General features: G+C 43.3%; 1 protein-coding gene and 1 pseudogene across 2 annotated transcripts in view; both read left to right on the forward strand.

Annotated features, from left to right (window-relative positions):
• The first annotated feature begins 3280 nt into the window (after positions 1-3280).
• LOC148514911 (EF-hand calcium-binding domain-containing protein 12-like) lies at positions 3281-7317 on the forward strand (annotated as a pseudogene).
• A 2125-nt stretch (positions 7318-9442) lies between these two features.
• Positions 9443-16606, forward strand: part of DHX35 (DEAH-box helicase 35) — a 48228-nt gene continuing 41064 nt past the window's right edge. The window contains exons 1-4 of one of the 2 annotated variants that reach the window (XM_088480793.1): positions 9443-9723; positions 10861-10988; positions 11418-11510; positions 15234-15311. In XM_088480793.1, the coding sequence (XP_088336919.1) occupies positions 9528-9723; positions 10861-10988; positions 11418-11510; positions 15234-15311 (495 nt within the window). In that variant the 5' untranslated portion in view covers positions 9443-9527. The remainder of the gene's footprint in view (positions 9724-10860; positions 10989-11417; positions 11511-15233; positions 15312-16606) is intronic. The other variant, XM_088480792.1, reaches the window with a different exon arrangement.

Here is a 16606-nt window from a genome sequence, read left to right on the forward strand (position 1 = left end):
TCTGATCACAGCAGTGCCCCCTGTGGTCGTTTAGCGGTATTGACTCATAACTGTATGTGAGAGAGCTAATGGGGAATGTATCATGTGATTTTTGAACTACTCAATGGGCACGATTCTATTCAACGCGATGTAAATAGCGCCGGGAGTGAGCTCCCGGAGCTATTCAATACACCGCGCTGCTAAGTCCGACTAATTATTTCTTCTCTCATCCCTTCGGGGATGAGAGAAGAAATCCGACAAAAGTCCCGGCGCGAGGCTGTTTTCTGCCCTTCGCGCCGGGAAGTTAGGTCGGGGAATGCCCGTTATCGCGCCTAAACACCGTTTAAGGTTCAAGAACGAGCCTTCCCCGACCTGACATCGCGATGAATTGAATAGCTCCGGGAGCTATCTCCCGGCGCTATTTATATCGCGTTGAATAGAATCATGCCCAATGAGTCATCATGACAATATATTTCAATCAGCTCCACATGAGTCACTGACCTATTCGAACTAGTGAACTAGAATGCCTGAATCTAGTTCAAAGAGCTGCACAGTCACACACAGTCTGAGCATAGCAGTGCCACCTGTGGTCGTTTAGTAGTACTGACTCATGCCTAATGGAGCTGCTGTGCTCTCTCTATCACTGTGTCTAACTCCTCCCACTTGTTTTAGCTCCTCATGAACTGATCTTTGCCAGAGCTGTGAACTGAGGGCCTGATTCAGAGCCGCTCGTAAGCGACCGCTCGTTCGCTCCGAGCGATGTTCGCACAACTGCCCATGCGTATGGGTCGTAATGCGCATGCGCCAACCAGTCAGTGCAGTCGGAAATCGAGCGCTCGCCAAATAGCGAGTGCCTGCTAATTTGAGTGACAGGATGAGGCGTTTGTGGGTGGTAACAGGGGAAGGTGCTTGAAAACGGGGAGTGGGGATCCGAACGCAGGCGTGCAGGCGTGCCAAACGGTCAAAACTCTTAGCCTGAACTGTTCGCATGATTGCGGTAGGATAAACCTACCACAAGCACTGCGAGCAGTTCAGATGCCTTTCGATGTACTCGATTAATCAAATAAATAGCGGAGATGACGTAGGATGCGAGCGCCCAGGGGGCGTCTTTACAAAATAGCGAGCGCGTTTCGTTCGCTCGCTCAGACATAGAGGCGTCAACAGACCGCAAAGAGCGAGCGCTCAATTTAAATAGCCGGCCCCTTTTTCTGACCGAGCGAGCGCAAATAGCGTGCGGCTCTGAATCAGGCCCTGAGTGAACTAGTTCATTTTGAACTGATCATTCCTGAACTACCCATCACTATGTGTGAGAGGGACTGGAAGGCTCCTGCATCCACCTGCACCTATATAGTATTGCTGGGGAGCTGCTCCTTCATGTCAGGGGTACTTTATATTATACATTTAGGGGTATTCAATATGGAGCGAAAAGTCTTTTTTTGCCATAATTTCGCAAAAAATGACGTCATTTTCGGTGGTTTTGGTTTTACACTGTATTCAAAAGTTATCCCCGTGTTTTTTCAAAGACTTTTCGAACCTGCGAAAAGTCTTTGAAAAAACACGGGGATAACTTTTCACCACTGAATAGGTGGCGAAAAAAAGTGCAGAATTGGGGTTTAGGGGTGCAGGCTTAAAAAAAATAGCCTGCACCCCTGGGAATGACATTTTAAAAATAACTGTGTCAAAAAGTTTAAAAAAAAAATAGGGACACCCCAAAAAATTAATGTAAAAATTGGGGTGAAAAAAAAAATGGGAAAAAAGTGTTTAAAAATAGGGAAATAGGTTCAGGGCTATTCTGCAAGTATGCGGCAGGTGTTTTCTAGAATAGGCTATAAGCGGCAGGTGCATAGTTGCAGAATTTTTTAAAACTTACTTTAGGGACATAAACATATGCTAGTGCCCATTTTCATGTACCCCAAATTTGATGGGACCACTTAAAAAAATGAAAAAAATAACCTAACTGCTCTTCTGCAACACTTCTTCAATGTCGGGAAAAAACACCTGCTGTGGCTATTTAAATCCCCGACTTTCATTTACAGGCTAAAACGGGGGTACCCATAGTGATCCCCCATGTTTTTACAACTTTAGGGGGGGTCCTACAATTTATTCCAGGAAAAATTCATTTTTTTACGCAGATCCCACTTCGCACGTTCCCGTTTTCGTAGGTTTCATATTGAATACGGGGATAAAGCGGGCACGCGCCCGATACTTTATCCCAGAAAAATCTCTGATGTGGAGCGAAAAGTCCAGCACGGACTTTTCACTCCCATATTGAATACCCCTCATAGTGTTTTTTAGCAGGACTAGGCAATGTGAGGCACTCCAGCTGCTGTGGAACTACACCTCCCAGCATGCCCTGCCACAGCTTTGCTGTTAGAGCATTATAACCCTGTGGAAGGGCATGCTGGGATGTGTAGTACCACACGAGCTGGAGTGCGTCACGTTGCCTAGCCCTGTGTTTTTATAGCATAGAAGCCTGATATTATCACTAATGCATGGGGTGTGACAGCCCTGATATCAGATTTTTACAGTGGGTACAATTTTCTGGATCTGTCTCTGGTTTCTTACTGCACGGTACCATCCGGTCCAGCCGGAGGCTATGCTCATTATCTATTATTATTTGGTCTTTTTCAGAAGTGGTCTATGTCTGCCCTCTAGTCCAGGCTCAGACGGTAGTGGTACTGCAAGTTCCAGCATAACCTGCCAGTTACCCAATTCCTTAGGCTTAATCCAGAGTTGCACGCAATGTCAATGTTGGACGCAGTATGAGGATATTTTTTGCCACTGCGCATGCATCACAGTCGCACTGTGCACGTGCGGCTATGCTGTAGTGATGGTCGCGGACAGGATTTAAGTTTAATTGATGTCTAATAGCAAATTTGGTTGTTACATAAAAAAATGGTTTCCAACATTGGTGCAAGTGAGACGTGTCTGTAACGTGCGCCTCACGTAAATCAGGCGCATAGGCTCCTGTCCCCGACCCGCACTTAAAATAGTCATCGGCGTCTCTTTGTATGTGGTTGCAATTTGTGATTATTTTTTTTTTGTGAACCTAATTTGCGTTTGCGATCGAATTAGAGTCTAATATTTTTTTGTGAAGTAAAACCACTAAAACAATGATCCTGGACATGTTCAGCCGCTTACATATTTCTCCATTCCAGGACCAGCCCTAGTGTAAGCTCCGGAGATCTGTCGCCCATGGAAATAGCAGAATGAGTAGAAGTACTTGTGCCACCGCTGCCTTTATGCTGCAGCGCATGTAACGCATGGGAGCTGCTCCAATGACATTATCCGAGATGAAACTATGCTGAATGTGACAATGGCTACAGAAGTCTCGTTCCAGGATTTTCATCCACCAATGGATAAACACTTGACGGGGTACAAGCAGAGAGATCTGTTCCAGACTCGTTTCTTCAAGGTGGCCTGCAGGACATTTGGACCTCCAAAGTCAAGGACACGACGCATCATTGCTCCCCCCCATGGAAAAACTGCAATCTGGGTTAGTAGAGGTTTCAGAACCGTTGCTTGTGACTTCTAACAGCATCATTAAGTCGCAATATGAAAGGATGGCTGAGATCGGAGAGACTAGTAACACCGGTCAGAGCATTTCAGACTGGTTACTGGAAAGACAGAAGTTCAGGACCCAGTTGGACAGTATGGGGGATATAGAGAAATGGCCGCGTGGAAAACCGGTCCTGACAGACCTAGAAACCTGGGTACAGGATAGGATGGATTAGAAAAGTCTCAAAAGCCGAATGTCCCTAGAAACCACTGAAGAAACGGTGGGTTCAGCACTTAGAAATCACAATTTTCAGCAACTTTAGTCCTATCGACAGCCAAAGGGCCAACTTATCCTTCAGCACTGGTGCAGCTTAAGGTGGGACTGAACCAGAAATGTGAAACACTTATACTTAAACTCTCAGCAAATGCCCATGCAAACCTTTATAGTGTTACACTGGTATTTTATACTAACTTATATGAATCTTCTCCACCACTCAGTGGGAGCTGCCATGTTGCCAAGTGTGTTTTACATACTAAGAGCTAAGACCATTATTGTTACAGAAGGACAATATTCTTATTTATTAATAGGAGATGTAAACAGGTAGTGGATGGTAAAACATATGTTCATTTATTTATTGACCCAAATCAGTCATTAAAAATGTGGGGCATGCTTTCAATATGGTAAAGCTCAGTAAGCAACTTCTGAATACTTTTCTGAACACTATATCTGTGTCTGTGCATTAGAGTTCCATTTTAAACTGCTTCATCTTCTCCTGGCACCATTGTTGTTAAATTGGGGTCTATGTACTAAGCCTTGGATAAGTACCAACTAATCAGCTCCTATACTTCATAATATTAGCACCACTTTGGGTCATATATTCATGTGTTTCTAAATTGAAAGCTAACTCACCTGGTGGCACCCCAGCATCCTCCAGTATGACAAGAATCAGCATTCCCTCCAGAAATTACTCACACACACCCCTAATAGAGGCAGCATTTCAGTTTACTGATTGAATCTCTGCTTAAATAATTAAGAGTTTTCAGGGAACTTGCATCGGCTGGACTAAGAATGTATCTGCTGTGGTTTGAAACATCTTTTCACTATTTCTAGATACTTGTGATATCTGATATTACTCAACTAGATAATCCCTGTTACCAGCTATTGTGCTTCCAGGCATATAAAACTGAGGCAGGAGGTCGCAGCGTTATGAGGAGCTCGCAGTCCCGTGTGATGACACCCACCATCCAGCAGCCTAACCCGGAAGCCCTGGCTATCCTGGAAGGTTACCTGAATCAGTGCCGGCTGCGCCTGGTAGACCTCTATAAACAGACAGACAAGAGTAAGAGTAAGCAAATCTCCAGCCATGACCTGAAAACTGTGAGAAAAGAGGTGAAGATTTAAGAATGGTGGTTGGGTTGTTTGGTCAAAGGATAACTCTTTCCTAAGTTCTTATTTTCTCTTATTTATTACTTGTAGATAAATACATACTATACTAGTGTATCCAGTGGTGCTGACCCTGATATAATAGGCTCCTCAGTTCCTTCATTCAACCTTGGATATTTGTGGTGTTTATCGAACTGACTGCTGGACTGTAACGCAAGCCCTGCTCTTTCCTAGGCTAATATTCCAATCAGTAACTTGCAGTTTGATGACCTGGTGATCTCACTCAGCAATAAGCAGCCAAATCAACTCAACTACAAGGAGCTGTCAGTGGGACGTTATTCCTGGAGGAAGAAGAACATGGAAGACCATAAGAATAGTGTAACAGTCAGCCCAGGTAGACTAACACGGTCATCTCCTACACACCCTCACCTCAGGAATCCTTCCTGTGCAGAATAGTTGCCCATAGTCTTATTACTGACCAAATATTGGTTTTCTAGCTAACAAGTGAGAGACAAAGCTGAGAGTATAATGAGTGTAGTAGTTACATCATTCATCCAGCAGGTAGACTCTTCATGGCTGTTTAGTTTTTGGGTGGTGTTACATAAGAAGTCTCCAATTAAATGAGTGGATAGTGATAAAATGGAAGAAGACATGGGGTGACCATACTTACACGGTCCATGGCGTGGACCATTATGCCTGGTGGTAACATCATGCTTTGTGGGTACAGAGAACAGATTGCTCCTTCTCGACAGAAAAGCATAAGTACTGTTTTTGTTTGGGTGTAACGTGAGCTGCGACACTGTGTATTTTGTGTCTCCGTTGGCCATTATCATGTTAAACATAAGTTTCCTCTGTCCTTGCAGCCGCAGTGAGGTATTTCCAGCCTCCCAGCGACCACAACACTGAGGGAGGCAATTCCCAGCCTGTGGTAACCCTCTCTGGGATGCTGGATGGCCTAGGAAGCATAAGAACGGAATCTCGGCCAGTTCACAGTTTGCAAAGTGGGGGGAGCGGGTCACAGTTTCTGCAGGTGCCCCCAGTCAGTTTGGAGGAAAGAAGACCCCTCAGCTATGAGGACATGGAGGACATTGGGAAGAACTACAGAGAGGAAGTGCAGAGTAAAGGTGAGGACACCACCAAAGATGGAAATAAATAGGCATGGCCACCACTCCCGTTGTTACTGAACTACAATTCTCAGCATCCTTTGCCAGAGTTATACTTTGTACAGTAGTGGCAGTCATCACTGTCAGTGGCACTTACCCCTACCCTCTACTGGGTACAGGAGATGCGTCTGAAATTGGCATCTACTGTGCATTCACACGACTCATACTAGAACGCAACACAGCAAGCCAATGGCACACCCACAAAATGCACATCCATATTGTTGACGCCCATTTAGTATTCATACACAAAATGGCGTAACACTCTGAATAGAACATATATTCACATAGATGCATGTGCAGCCTGCAACACATGCGCAGTCTGCGAAAATTCACTATATGCGGCCGCCTACTAATCTGTGCGCGATTCAGGATCAGGCCCTTAGTGTTAGGCTTAGGGAACCTGGCGACAGCACAGTATAACCATTCGGTATTCACACTGTCTTCCATACCCCCCCCCCCAGAGTAACACTCGGCTTTCGGACTGGTTAGAGCAGTGCCATTTGGTGCGCACCGGCAATGCTGCCGTGGATGATCATGAGGTGAGGAACCAATTTTATTATCTGCGTTCTAGCCACTTGATTGGATGTGTGAAGCCACTGCTGCGAATGCATTAGCGTACATCTCTGAATCAGGGCCTGGGAGCAGCAGTATTAAGTAATGGGTGATAGGCAGGGGCACCACATAGCATCCTCCTCCTAAAAACGACTAGATCGGAAAAGGAATGTTTTACTTTTGTGTGAGCCCCCAACAATTACCAGTCCTGTGTTTTTAGCAATAAGTTTTTGTTGGTCACTTACCATAACCCACAGCTCTGCCAGACAGCTGGAGACAAGGAGTGATGGCTAGGGTGGTTTGGACTTTTAAACTTTTAATTTGTTATCGCCCATAAAAAGGGCAAAAACCACAGGAACGTGGATAATCCATCCCAGTAAGAAAAATCAGATACTGTGTCCAGGCTCAAGGCATACATTGCCTTTATTTATACAGTTTCATGAATAGAGGACAAGTGGACTCTGAGCCTGATTCAGAGATGTACCCAATGCTGATATTTATGCAGATCGAGCGATTGTTTGTCATTGCGCAGGCGTGTCTGAACGTGTAAATGGCATTTCATGGGTGTGCATAAATTAGTCATTGCAATCTCCTTCGCAGCATGTGAGCTCTCTGGATGACAGGAGAGCTGCTGTGTTTGAGATAGGTCAGACTTGCCACATTTGCTGCATGGTGCGTGACTGGTTTGTGACATCGGACGGATATGAGAATGCAGCAGTGGGCACCCCTATGCTTGTGTAAGATTTGGAAATATTACCATATTTTCACAGCTGCAATCTGGGCAAAATCGCAGATGTGATTGCATTAGCATACATCTCTGAATCATGCCCTATGGGCGGATTAAAGAAGAAAAAGTACTGCAATGAGATTGGACTTCTAGGTCTTAGTGAAGTATAAATAGACCTGGGGCTCCCTCTTGACAAAAAGGATGCCAGTGGTACTTTCTTATGGTGATAAACCTCTCCATGTGGCACTTATGTATGTTATAGCTGGAATTGTGCTTAAATGATCATATATTCCATGAAAGAGTTAGAGCCAATATAGGAACTTTGAATCTCCAATAACTTCCACAAAGCTCCCTCTGCTCTAAGCAAAGAAGCACACACTGACTGTGACTACTACAGGTACTGGGATTTTATTCTTTAGAAGTGGGGGTGGTAGAAAGCTCTGATCAGCACATAAATACACTAATGGATTAATCTGAGAGGAGGCCATCTCAATCTGTTGTGTTTGTGCCCCTCTGCTGATAAAGGTTAAGCCCAATGTGTATTCCGCTTATCTTCAAACTAAAAGCACACTTCTTCATCATGGGAGGACAATAAACCTAAGCTTGACACTGCCCACAGGAGAGAAGGGCCTCCAAACAACCAAGATGGTGGCTCCCCGTAGATACCCTAAATCCAACACTGTATGAGCAGGAAGGGGGCAAAACTTTTGGTGACAGGTGTTGTTGAGAGTCTGCAATTAGCAAGACTTCTGTTGCAGTACCCAGAGCCCTGCTAATCATTGCACTTGTGTGTTCTGCCTAAAAATGGAGAGATATTTGTGCCAGATCACTGGCTTGCTGACAGAGGGGAGAACGATCTTTCAGCAGATGGCTTGCACCTACAAAAGAAATTCAGGGTGTATGAGAGTATTGCTTTCTGTATTATATGCGCTTCAGTTTATGTGTTGTTATTGTATACAGTTTAAATTAAAACTTTCTTGAATAGTATATATTAGCATTTACTACTTGCGGAACCTTAAACAGAGATAAACCGAACTATAACAGTAACAATAGTGGTAAACAAGAGCACTTTTAGTGGATATACTTAATACCTCACTCCAGGGCCGTAACTAGGGTGGTGCAACATGTGCCATGGCACCAAAGGGCAGGGGGTGCTGTTTGGGCCTGTCAATCATTCTCACTTGTAGCTACCTCTTCTTTTATCCCAGCATCACCTGGCCTCCCCTATTTCTTCCCTGGCCCTCTTTCAGGTCCACTATCTTATGTCCCTATTTAAAAAAATGGGGGGCGCCAATGCTCTCTCTGGCACAGGGCACCAAAAAGTGTAGTTACGGCTCTGCCTCACTCTATACAGATAATAGCAATTAGGCTGGGTAGACATTCTCCTATTTTATGTTTGTTGCTAGGTGGGACAATCCATTATAATATTTAACATGATTCTCCCATAGGTGATTAAAAAGCTCGCCAAGCCGCAACTGTGGGTTTAGATCAGTCCCAGGCAGAGCAGAAATAAAGGTACTGTAGTTTGAGGAAGTGGTTGGGAGGCTCTCAGCCAAACTGTCAATGTTATCTCAGAGTTCCATGACCTGGATAAAATCACTTGGCCTGTGGCCTCAGACCTTTTATATGGTAACTTTGAATATCCTTATAATGTACTGTAGGGTGTACATTACCCCATATAGGCGCCAAGGCCCATCCTAGACAACAGTGTACTACACTGTAGGATTTCCTTTGATTTGAGCTTCGTTAAGACTCTATGGGGCCATAGGCAAGTTACTGGCTCCCCCATTCACATTTTAGAAAACAAACAAAAAAAAAACAACCACACATAGAAAGCGGGTTAGTGTAATCTGGGCCACTCAGTGCCCACTGGGCCCTGGGCAACAGCCAACTGTGCCTAATGGATAATTTGGCTCTGCCTTTAATGCACCTGAAGTCTGGACTGTAAAAGTTATTACAGAATTTAGGCACCTACTGTATATACACCTAGTCCATTTATCTATCATCCCACTTCATGTTTCAATTCCTCCAGCACCGAAATTGTCTCCCCATTCCTCCTACCACAACGTCGACCTTTCCCCACCCCTTTACATCAGCCTTCAGATCATCACCTCCTCCTGCCTTTCTCCGCTTCCGTCACTCAACTGGCCCATAGCTTTTCTCTCAATCTTGCATCCACTATTTCCCCCCACATCACCAGCACACCCACACACTTAGGGGGCTTATGTCTCGCACTCTATCTGGGCTGTTGCTAGGTTACTGTATTTGTGATGTATCCAACAAGCCGGAAGGGAACCATGGTGATCATAAATCAAGCACATCCACAGTATCCGCGCATGCTCAGTTTCTTAGCCGTGCTCTCGGTGAGCCCAAAACAAAGATGGCGGCGCCCGTGGGGCCGGTGCGTTTCTGGAAGCCGGGTAAGACTGGCGAGCGTAGCGTTTGCTAGGCGCCGTTTGTGTGAATGGTGTGTGCTGCATGGAGTTAATTAATCAGACAAATAAATGACATCGGAGGTAATGAGGAGTCGGTTGTGATGCTCTGTCTTTTTAAGGTTATTAAATGCTGTTTATGAGCTGCTTATCAATCCACGGATAGATCCTGATAGGTCAGACTAGAATAATTTCTAATTAATTACCCAGTCTGCAATATCCTTTCTTTGGAGAAACGGCGTTAATCACTAAGTGGAAGATATAACTGATTATTTGCTATCTCCCACATCTTTCTCTCCACGTTTAATTATCCCAACTGCAGGGTCGTAGAAATCATCAACCATATATGTGGCTGATTTGTATTTAGAATAAAACCGAACAAATAGTCCTAATTTAGTTTTATTTTATTGTGATACAGGACAGCATATGTTATTTCCTATCTCTGTTTAATGGACCATTTCCTGAATATTAAAAACAACAATAATAATATATGAAGTTTATTCCTAGCTTTCTGGGCAATATATCCTGGTGCAGGATTACTGGAGCATAAAGCAAAGAACAGGGCCTTGTCTAATCTCTGTTTCATGTCTGCACCTTCTTCATCAACCTTCTATGAACATGCTGTTTCTATGTGTGATTTGTTATACCCACTGCCGGAGCTGCAGAGTTGTGGCACCTTCCAAATAAACAATGTCTATTAAGGGTGACTCTATAATAGTAACATACCCATCTTTGATTATTATAATGCAGATGAAATATTTCACACCCCTGCTGTTATTTTAGTTTTGCCCTTTACTTTAATTATGTACCACTTACATCACATGGTATGGAACAGTATTAGGGTTGGGCTAATATTCGCTTATCTTTCGAGCTTGTAGGAATTATCTATCTATCTATCTATCTATCTATCTATCTATCTATCTATCTATCTATCATGTTTAATCCTAAAGTAGTTTAAAGCTTGGACATATTCAGCCAAGACAAAAAAAAGTATGATTGTGTTTTGAATTGTCACTGGGAAGCTGTTGTGTTTATGTAGTTATATAAGTATTTGTTTTTCTACACCGCTACTTGTAGACAGTTCTAATCAATGTCTGCTCACATTCACCCATTGTGTGTCTACAGGTACAGAAGGCCCAGGTGCGAGTCTTGCTGAGGAAAGGCAGAGTAATGCTGAGGTCACCTCTGTCATCTATAATCCACATACCTCTCTTTCCATAGAGCAGCAGAGGCAGAAACTGCCAGTGTTTAAGGTACATACTGTACATCTGCAATAGATTGCAGCAATTCACCCTTTGCAAATTATTGCAAAAGCAAAGCAAAAAAAATCAATATATGGGGTACACCAATCTACGATTCTGACCAAAATGTGATCGGAATCTGTAACGCAGGTTGTCCAACATGTTGGATTTCACCGACCAAACTGGGCTGTAAATTGCTAGTTTATGGTAATGATTAGCCGACTGTTACTTGTAAAATGATGAGCCTTTCAAGATTGGCAAATCTCTTTCCTAAATAAAAAGATCTGCAAATCACTGAAAAATATCTTTAATATACGGGTGCAGATTGTTGGATTTGGGAATCTAAATCAGGGAAAAAAAAAATCACAGAATCTGTGAATTATGTTTTAGGGATTGCTAATATACAGTATGGGCCCCTTTTGACAAGTTTTGTCTTTACAGCTCAGAAATCACATCCTTTACCTAGTAGAGAATTACCAGACTGTGGTGATAATTGGAGAAACAGGATGCGGCAAAAGTACACAAATACCACAGGTAATTAATAAACCTGTTTTTAGTGCTGAAAAAGACTGTATGAACATAGCTGTCATGTTTGCATCCAGGCTTTTATCCTGCTGTCTGAAAAATCTGTAGAACGTATTTAACTCAATAAAAAAAAATACCCTGAAAACATTGCAGATCAGCATTTTGCAAAGACATCCTAATCCCAGCTGCAACTCAAGTGGAATAAATCTTTAGTTTTCAACAGCTTGTACGCAAGGCTGCAATCTGGTACATGTGGTACACCTGTATGGGGGCGGGCAGACGGGGGCTTCAATGATGCTGATCGCAAACTGCTTTTGATTCTGTGAATCAGAAGTGGCTCCAAGCTGGGATCATTGGTGCCTGCAGTAGGGACAGATTTTTATGTAGGTACCTGGAGATTTTGATACAAGTAATCTTAAGTTTTTTTTTTTTTTTTAATCTTTTACAGTTTTTAATATTGATTTTTCTAAAATGTTTTTTCAACTACACTTTAACTGTTCATTTTTCACATGTGGGAGATATTGGAGACATATGGAGGGGGGGGGGGGACTTCATAGCATGCACCTGCTCTGGGTACCATGCATGGCTAAACACCACATCTCTGAGTCCACCAGGCGTTTGGGGGTGGGGTGCCCTACCTTTTTCCTTTGTACTGGGGCCCACAATTTCTGATGGCAGCCCTGCTTGTACATGTGGCACTGCCACCATGCAATTTGGATAATGTATATATTGTAAAAGGACATTTTATATACAGAGTATAATTATATAGATTCTAAAAAATAACCAAGGTTTGTACAGGAGAAAGTAAATATATGATCGGCAAAAAGAAAATATTCTTAATCTTCACTAGTGCTAAAAAGATGGCGCAGCACACATACACTTGGATAGTGGTATGGGACTGGCTTTTACAAACTTGAGTTTTACTTCGAATATGTAGTTTTTGTTAACTTGTTGGTATTCCCATAGCCTTACATCTCTGCTGTTTTATGTAAAAGACACTGATAGCAAGCTTCATGGCATCACTGGTGCATATTGCCCATAGGAGGGTGGTTGCCCTATTGGGTACTTTACCTTGGTGAAAAAAAAATCTGCTTGTGTAGGTTGGAAGAGTGCTACTTAGAGCACTATGGGGTAATAAATGAAGAGTTTAAGGAATCTGAGTGTTTTTTTTTTTTGTGAGTTCTAATGCAAACCCAGCCGTAGAACTAATTGGCACTTTAAATTTAGCGGCGAACTTGCAAAAAAAACACTCCGGTTCCTTAAACAGAACCTGTTAAATATATATATTACACACCCAACAGCCATAACATTAAAACCACTGACCGGTCAAGTGAATTACATTGATTATCTCGTTATAATGGCACCTGTCAAGAGGTGGGTATATTGGGCAACAAATTAAACAGTCAGTTCTTGAAGTTGAAAAATGGGTAAGCGTAAGGATCTGAGCGACTTGAACAAGGGCCAAATTGTGCTTGCTAGACGGCTGGATCAGAGCATCTCCAAAATGGCAGTTCTTGTGGCATGTCCCCGGTATGCAATGGTTAGTAACTACCAAAGTGGTCCAAGGAAGGACAACTGGTGAACAGTTGACAGGGTCATGCGTGCACAAGGCTCACTGATGGACATGGGGGAGTGAAGGCTAGCCTGTCTGGTCTGATCCACAGAAGAGCTACTGTAGCACAATTTGCTGGAAAAGTTAATGCTGGCTATGATAGAACGGTTTCAGAACACACAGTAGCCACAGACAGGTCAGAGTGCCCCAGCTGACCCCTGTCCACCGCCAAAAGTGCGTACAATGGACACTGGGGTGTCGGAACTGAACCATGGAGCAATGGAAGAAGGTAGCCTGGCCTGATGAATCATGTTTTCTTTTACATCATGAGCATGGCCAGGTGAGTGTGCGTTATTGAACGGCTGATATATCGCACACTGTGTAACCAGCTTAAAGGAAGTGTATTTTCAAATGTTGCAGCCTAATTGCTAATGAGATAGCAGTCAGTTACTCTCAAGTACATAAGAATAGTTATCTGCTCTGTTGTTCCCCAAGAAGTTGTTAGCTACAAGTCTGAATGCGTTCCAGACTGATTCCTCATCACCTCGGATGATCTAGTTAAAGTGTTCATACTTAAAAAGCTTCGAGCTATGAAAACACCTCCCCTTATTTTAGCCTTGATTGCCTTGAAGTTCAAACTTTTATTGCGTAATGAGAAAGATACGAAGGAAAGTAAACAAAACACGCTCCTAGTAATATGTACTGCATCACGAAAACAAGAGCTAATACTCCATTTAGTGGTCATATTCTCTTTTAGCGTATTCAATTTAGTCAAAATGTACTAATTTCATTGCTGAAATGGGTTTTTTTTGCTGTTGACCAATGTATCTGTGTCTGTGAAGTAGTTCAGTTATATCCATACATAGGGGCAGAATCATTTAGTCATAAGGGTCTGTTGGAACCCAGGGTCTCATTCAGACCCGCTCGCGAGCGCAGGACGCTCGCAAGCGGGTCGATGTTACCCTAATGCGCATGCGAACGACGGAGGGAGCTCCGTCGTGCGCATGCGCGAGAGCCCGGGGAGCGACGGGAAAGCCGTCGCTCCAGGTCTCGCACCAAAGGGGGCGTGCTGTCGATGTTGATTGACAGCACGCCCCCTTTGGTGGGCGTGCTGGGGGCGTGGCTGAAGACGGAGGCGTTCCCATGGGTACGCCTACCATCTGGGTCCGGCCCCACTGACATCACTAGTGATGTCAGTGGGAGTGATTTTGGCTCTAATAGAGCCAAAATCACTCCAGGGCTTGCGGTCACCGGGCCCCTACCGCAGGGTCTCGTTGCAAGCCCGATGGTCGCGATGGTCTTGACCATCGCGACCATCATCATGGACGCTCGCATAAGCTGTGGGTGGTAACCCACAGCTATGCGAGCGTCCAAAAGGCCGCTCCACATTTAAATAGGACGGCCCTGATTCAGAGCGAGTGCTCTGGTCAGAGCGTCCGGCTCTGAATCAGGGCCCCTGTACAATGTGTGCTTGTGCAGGTACTGGGTTATCTTGCTTGTTTGCATGCGTCTCCATGGGATGTCCTGTTAGTATAACCCACCTAGTTTTAGGATGCAATGTCCTGATGGACCCCTGCTGTATTAAAGGATCTGCACCATTAGCAGTTGAATGTAGACAATGTTGCTTTATGTATTTCTTGCAAAAGGTTTTGAGTCCACTGAAATTCTAGATTCTCTTGTGGCAAAGCAATATTTGGTGTGTATGTTGGAATGTGGGGGTTGTGCTTTAAGATGAGTAGTAGTTCTAGGAGTATGTTGCTTTTTTTTTTTTTTTTGTATTTTTTTTTTTTATATAGTTTTTGGTAACCGGTTAATGGTGTTGTGTAAGTTCAGATTAAATGTACACATGCTAATATGGGGCTGAAGCAGACTGAGAACTAACCGAAAGCACTTGTGTAGGGCACACTCGCACTGCACATGCATAGATAACCCGCTGCATGGTAATGCAGATATGCAAGATTCTGAAATTATAGGTTGTGACTCAAGAGTGGGACAATGGAGGCATGGGGCATTTTATCGTAGGGTGAGTGTACAGTAAGGGTACATTCACATAACTGAATAAATTCTTGTCCAAGCTGTATCATTTACGGGAGCCTCCGGGTTGATGGTGCCTCTATGCTTATATAAAAAGAGAAGCTCTATGATGTCTTATCAATAATAATTTTTTGTCTATGTCACAGTACCTAACAGAAGCTGGGTGGACGGCAGAAGGAAGAGTAGTTGGAGTTACACAGCCCCGCAGGGTGGCAGCAGTTTCGGTAAGACTCAAGAAACATATTTTTACATATATACATCATATTCTTCTTGAGCCGTCCTTAGTAAATTGCGACACTACTATTACTAAAGCTAATTATACTAAGGCATATTCTTTCTGTGAAACAGCTAACAAGTATTGCCTGGTAATGGTGAGTAGGGTAATAATTTTCCTCCAAGCCTACCTAGATTTTGCACTGAGATATAGGGGTATATTTACGAAAGCTTCTAAAACAGACAAGTGGTGGTATTGCCCATAGCAACCAATCTGATTCTGTGTATCATTTTATAGAATGCATAGAGTATGATAGCTAGATCTGATTGTTTACTATGGGCTACACCACTGCTTGTCTGTTTTTAGAAGCTCTAGTAAATCTTCCCCATGGACCGGGCTTCTTTTGATATTGCCATTTTTTCGCTAGGCAGTACACAGTTGCTGTGTTTGTCACCCTTGTGGTTATGGACGCTTTAACTGGATCTCACTGTCCCGTAACAGCAAGCGCAAAAGAAATTAATTTGCTAATCTTCAGAAACATTAAGTCCTTTTTATCCTGTTGGAGGATATGGCTTCTGACTGATTACTCCCTCTGTGGTTTGCTCATTATAGGTAACCTCATATTTCACTAGGATGTATTACATCTCTGTGTGGCTGTAGCTACCTCTTCAAAAGAATTCCCATTCATTTGTTAATGTATATGTGACCAAATATTAGTACTCTCATTGATTAGCACACTGCACATGTCTAATTTTTTTGCTCCAGCTATTTTAGTTTCTTTTTAATACCTCGTATTGTATGTGAGAAACTGATTACAACTTCAGTTATTCTTTTTCTGTGTTGTTTTCTTGTAACATTACTGTAGTACACTGTGGTATGTGCATCTGTACATCATTACAATTAAATGGTGAAAAGTGGATAATGGACCTAATTATGAATAATAAATAGATCTCATGGATCTATTCATCTAATAGCATACACTGCTCAATTATTGCCGAAACCACCAGAAATCAGCTGATTGGGCCAATAATTGAATAGTGTATTGCCGCGGCCGAGCAGTATCGGTTTGTTGGACATGCAGAGATCATCCAGCATGTCAGAAAGATTTGATAATTGGTCGGTCACATCTAGCAGTGTATGCGCTGCTGTGGCCGACTTTCTGACACGTCCCCTATTCTTTTACAGTGGAAATATGTTCCCTTCCCTGGGGAACCATGCAGATATCGTGGTCATATTGTAATATCTCACAGTGTAAGGCCACGATATTTGATGGTTTCAGCTTGTCTGATAAAATGTCTGTCGGTC

The sequence above is a fragment of the Taudactylus pleione genome, unplaced genomic scaffold (genome assembly GCF_031769625.1).
Source record: "Taudactylus pleione unplaced genomic scaffold, aTauple2 ptg000256l, whole genome shotgun sequence".
Classification (NCBI taxonomy): Eukaryota; Metazoa; Chordata; class Amphibia; order Anura; family Myobatrachidae; genus Taudactylus; species Taudactylus pleione.